The 6206-nt window shown below is 36.4% G+C and overlaps 1 protein-coding gene across 1 annotated transcript; it reads right to left on the bottom strand.

The window, feature by feature from the left end:
• Positions 1–5052: 5052 nt before the first annotated feature.
• Positions 5053–5565, bottom strand: HELRODRAFT_127551 (hypothetical protein; the record flags this gene model as incomplete). Its single annotated transcript, XM_009033294.1, has 2 exons — positions 5053–5197; positions 5366–5565. Coding segments are annotated over 2 exons (345 nt in total), but the record flags the coding sequence as incomplete, so codon positions are not given.
• Positions 5566–6206: the final 641 nt, after the last annotated feature.

Below are 6206 nucleotides of genomic sequence, written 5' to 3'. Positions count from 1 at the left end.
TAGTAGTAGTACTGATTAAGCAAGCAGGATGGTAGTGATGATGATGATGATGTAAGATTGATGATGATGATGGTTCGGTGAGTATAATTTTCACCAACACCAACCATAATATCATTATCATCATCATCATCATTATCACCATCATCTCCACACCACCATCATCACCATCATCTCATAATCATCACGTCCACCATCACCATCATCATCATCATCATAATCACCATCATCTCCACATCACCACATCATCATCATCATCATCATTATTATTACCACCATCGTTACAGTCAACAGTTGTAACATGAAAACAGAAAAGTAATAAAATTGACAACGACGAAATTTTTACTAGGGGGGAAAAATCCTTGAAGAAAAGATTTGAAAAACAATAAAGTCCAATTATCGACCGATTTTCTTTTCTTCTTTTACCCCAAGTGCCTTATATATGTAGGTATGTAATGATAGGTTTGTGATGTCTGCGTGCGTATGTTTGCGTACGTGTGTGCATGTGTGCGTGTGTGTGCACGTGTGTGTTCATGCGCGTGTGTGAATATGCGTTTGAACGTTTGTCGGTTTTTACGCTTTGGAGCAGAACAGAAAGCGTTTTAAATACTTTAGTTACATTGCCGAAACAAAGTCATCAGTTTGAAAAACATCATCATTAACATAGTCAAAAACACCACATCATCGTCATTTTTTTTATAGTCATCATCGTCATCAGTAGCAGCTGCAGCAGCAGCAGCAGCAGCAGCAGTAGCGTCATCCTCCTCATCATCGTCTTGATCACCCCAGTACACAAAACGTGGCATGTTTCAATTGTCTGCATTGTGTTTTATCATGGAACATTCATCAAACGAACGTCTACACCTCATTGATGCGCGCATTATGAAGCTACAATGACGTCATCGTCGTCGTCATCTCTGACGCTGTTTTTGTGGTCATCATCGTCATCGTCTACATCGTTGTGGCCAACGTTATCGTCGTCATCATCACCAAAGTCATCATCATTATCGTCATCATCAACATCATGGCCATCTTCACCATCAAACGTCATCATCATCGGCGTCATCATCAGCATCTTCTTTAAATACTTCAGCATCCCGTGCATAATGTAGCGCTCAACAAACGCCAAAGCGAACGCAGTGAGTGCAGGCCTATCTGCTGACATACTCAAGCTTACGCACACGTACGTACAAACTCACATACTAACACACGTACACACACACACACACAAACACACACACACACACACACACATATATATATATATATATATATATATACAGACATACAAAATAGCAAATACAAACATTCACACAGATGAATATGGATGAAAAATAGAAATAGAAGTGACATTTAAAAGTTAATATGAAAAACCTGATTCTGAAAAAAAACGATCAAACGAAACATACATACATAAAAAACAAACATACAAACAACTAAACAAGCAAACCAACAAACAAACAAAGAAACAAACCAACATACAAACATACAAAAACAAACACACTTAAAGAAACAAACAGACACAAGGAAACAAACACAAGCAAACTCGCAAGAATTCCGTGGAAAAAATAATAGCGACACCAATATGAATAATGGATTGGTTGTAACCATTATTGCAAACACTTTACATTCACACAACACCAACCACACCAACTACTACCACTACTACGACTATTGCTGCAGCTGCTACTACTATTACTACTACTGCTACTATTACTACTACTACTAAATTGACGACAGCTTCACAACAACAACCACAATATAAACCTAACGCCAACTAGCTTTCATCACTTTCGACCTTTAAGAGGGGAAAGTTTTCCGCCAATTTAAAGGATTTTCCCGCCAAATTGAAAAATTTTCCCGCCAATTTTTCAATATTTACACGCTCTTCCACACCAATGCTTCTTACTCAACGACTGCGACTACTTTTTTTGTTGTTATTACTATTAGTAGTAGTAGTAGTAGTAGTGGTAGTGGTAGTAGTAGTAGTAGTAGCAGTAGTGGTAGTAGTTGTAGTTGTAGAAGTAGTAGTAGTAGTAAAATAATGTCGTTTCAATCATTCAAACAACAAAAAATAAATAGTCACACAATAACGAAGCAGTAGTAATAGAAGCAGCAGCATCAGTAATAATAGTAGTAGTAGTAGTAATAGTAATTGTGGTAGTAATAGTAATAGTAGTAGTAGTAGTAGTAGTAGTAGTAGTGGTAGTGGTAGCAGTAGTAGTAGTGGTAGCAGTGGTAGCAGTAGAGGCAATTACTACAACAAATACTCGGGCAATTAATGTAACGAGAAATGCAAAAACCCGAAATTGCATCTGTGGCAATTAATATCAATACTCCTTAATGTTAGCATTAGTCAAAAACTGGTTACTTAACTGGTTATATAAGCTGTTGTGTTAGTAACAGAATACAAATTCTAATGATAACTATAAGGGTGTATTGAACGTATGAAGCAACAGTAAAAACAACAATACCGATTGTGGAAGAAAGTTTAAAGATTTGAAACTGGAATGTTTATTACGTTTTTGTGATATATTAGTTTTAAATTATTTGATTTTTTACAAAATTCGCCTAAAAATATCAGAAAAAAAACGACTACAGATATGGTAACATTAATAGGTATGTTGTTACCGCCACAACATCAACCATAGCAGCAAGAATTGTTGTAATTTATCAAGATGGAAGGAACTAGAACGTAAATTGATTGGATGCCATCTCATAACATTTAGTGGACTGGGATTTATGGCCGATAGGTTGTCGAAAGCTGGTCAGTTGGCTGGTTGGTTGGCTGGTTGGTTGGTTGGTTGATTGGTTGGTTGATTGGTTGGTTGGTTGGTTGGTTGGTTGGTTGGTTGGTCAGTTGGCTGGTTGATTGGTTGGTTGGTTGAATGGTTGAATGGTTGGTTGGTTGGTTGGTTGGTTAATTGTTTGGTTGGTTGGTTGAATATTTTTAAATTTTTTTAAATTTGTAAACTCTAAAAAAATTATACTGATTCTAATTTTAAATGGTTCATGCAATTATCAGAATTATTGTAAAATTAATTTGGGTTAACAGCTTTTTCCAAAAAAACATCATAAAAACGAGAAAAAAAATAATTGAATCGTCAAAATTGTCGATAAAATGACAATAGTAACTAATTTTTTTTTTTAAATTTTAATAACAATTATTGCAGAAACACACTAAATTCTCATTTCAATAGCACGCCTAACACGGTAGCAAATCCAGAAGAATGCGCCGGGGGGATGATTTTCAAAATCCCGAAGGAACGACCTTCAAATGGCCTTCAATGAAATGGTTTTTGAAATATTCAGTTGATGGACCATATCCTTACACCACAATCTTAAGTTTTTTCATTTTTTTCATGGTCTGGTGGGTATGGCGAAGCATTATTTTTAAATATTAAAACACAAAGTTTTGAAAAATTAAATGGATCTAACCTAAACTGAAAGAAAATCATTGTTTGACAAATCTAAATACCAAATGAACATAGTTGTAAAAACTATTAAAAAAACTGAAAAATAAAATAAATAAATTTTAAAACTGCCAATTAGGGCGAAAATTTAAATGCTTCTTTTGACGTAAACACGACCGCTATATTTTTTCTCTATTTTCAATTTTCCATGTTTAATACGACACAGTACACAAACAACAACAAAAAACTTTAACGTCCACACAATGTAACTGAATTTAATGTCATTTAATGTCATGTCATATTCCATGCTTTTGTGCTGTATTTTTATCCTACAGTAAATTTGAATTTCATTTTGATGCTTAGAAACGGTTTAAAAATGAATTCAATAGGCATGTGTTGAATGTGTTCATTGGAGTTCACATAGGTCCGTGTGCACTCTGACTAACAATTACGATGTAATCTAACTAATGCACTTCAATCACATTAAATCATTGTAATGTAGTGTAATCTTAATGTAACCAATTGTAATCTTAATGTAACACAATCACCGAAACATACACATACAAAATATTTGTATATATACAAAAAAAAACTACAAACAAAACACACGCCGAGTACACCCAAACAATGGCCTTTTTAATTACATTAAAACGATCAAGCATATAACAACTAGACACACACACAAACACACACACATACAAACACCAGACACTAGACACACAAAAACATAGATACATACACGCGCACACAGAATGTCACATACACACACACACGCACGCACGCACACGCACGCACACGAACACACAAATTAAACAAAGGCAACAAATGCAAACAGAAAAGCAGGCAGGCAACTATCAACAAGCAATCTCTGCTGACGAAGGTACTGTGTTGAAAGTGATTATTCTGAAACTACCCATAATGACCATCTGAATTGAATGCAAGTTTTGTATTAACTACAAAAACAACAACAACTACTACTACTACAACAACTACTACTGCTACTACTACTACTACTACAACTACTGCTGCTGCTACTGCCACTACTGCTACTAATACTACTACAATTGCTGCTGCTGCTACTACTACTATTACTACTACTATCTATTAAAATTAACGTTAATATTTTTCAGAAACATCAACAACAAACACACAGCGCAAATACACGTGTAACAACGCATCACACACACACACACACACACACACACACACTGTAGAGGATCACTCTGTAATCGAATGCGGTCAGAGCTAAAGTTGTGTCAGGTACTTTACCATTACACCAACGCGCCGCCAATCCAAACAATTGATTTTCATGGATGCATATGTATCATAGTATCATTTGATTGCTGGTTCATTGCAAAGGATTGCAGACAAACACTTTTAAATATTTATACATAAAAAACACCAAATACACACAAAAACTGAAAATTCATAAGCAAATATTATACTAAATTATATTCATACACTTACACTAACGTACAAAAATACAAACACACACACCAACATTGAAAGAAATACAAAAATAAACAAACGTATATTGTATCAAAATGAAAAAACAAACATGTGCAAAAGGTATATTGTATCGAAAGAAAATACAAACAAATACAAACACGAATTGTTTAATACAAAACTGAAATACCAACAAACCTTTCACCGGCACGTAGACGTTGAGGTTCAGGCACTCTTCTGTCTGCTCTTTGCTATATTCTCTCACCCTTTTAACCACATCATATTCAGACTTCGGCATCGGATAACGCAATAAAAAATCATCAACACTGTCGTCACTATTACTACTGCTGCTGCTGCTGCTGCTACTACTACTACTATTACTGCTGCTACTACTACTGCTACTACTACTACTGCTACTACTGCTGCTGCTACCAGTAGTACTCTTATCCCATTCCGAACTTTTGACACCCCCATCATGGTAATTCCCATCGTCCCCATCGTGAACATACTGCGGACAGACTGGCCGAAACTGATTGGCAATCCTTACATCAGTCCACTTTTCGGCCGGCGTTGTAGCCGGCATAAAACGCAAATCCGGGCCGTTTAGGGACGCATACTGTATCCCCAAGTACGCGTAAACCGGATTTAAGGAGTGGCTCGAGAAGCTGAGTAGGAGACCTCTCACTGGACCCGACTGCGTTTTAACAACAACGCGTCCAATTTCAGCGGTTGAAAATTTTTCGTTTGTTGGCGTTGCTTCGATTGGCCTCGTGGGTATGAAAATGATGGTGATGAGGTGGATGGTGAAGATGGGGAGAGATGGGGCGGTCGTAGAAATTGGGTTGGAATTTTTTTTAGTGGTGGAATTTTGGTGAAACATGTTTGTTAGATGGTGCTGATGTGTTTCAGTTATAATTATGACGATGGTAATGTGTTTCACGATGGCAAACAGGAAGATTGAAATGGTGAAGATGACGAGGGAGATGAAATAGAGGATGAGGAAGATAAAAAAGATGAGGGGGAGGAAGAAGAGGAAGATGACAATGATGGTGACGGCAATGATGAATGAGATATTTTTTATGGTGATTGCGTTGATTTCTTTCCACACAGCAAATGGAAGTTTATTCTTTGATCAAAAATTTTTATGTGGTAGCAGTCGTGCCGGACGTTGTGGCGGTTGCAGTGGATGTAGTTTCTGTTGTTTGTTTGCAGCTGTTGATGTAATCGTCAGGATTGCAATAAAATTTGTGTTATTCGTGTCATTGATGTTGGTTGACGCCATTGTAATTTTAAAATTTCCGTTGATTTGCTTTAATGTCATTGCTTGATAGAGCTACTACATTGTGTCTG

This window comes from Helobdella robusta (assembly GCF_000326865.2).
Source record: "Helobdella robusta unplaced genomic scaffold HELROscaffold_9, whole genome shotgun sequence".
NCBI lineage: Eukaryota > Metazoa > Annelida > Clitellata > Rhynchobdellida > Glossiphoniidae > Helobdella > Helobdella robusta.
Note: the sequence above shows the minus strand (reverse complement) of the source record. Positions and strands in the feature narration are given on the sequence as shown.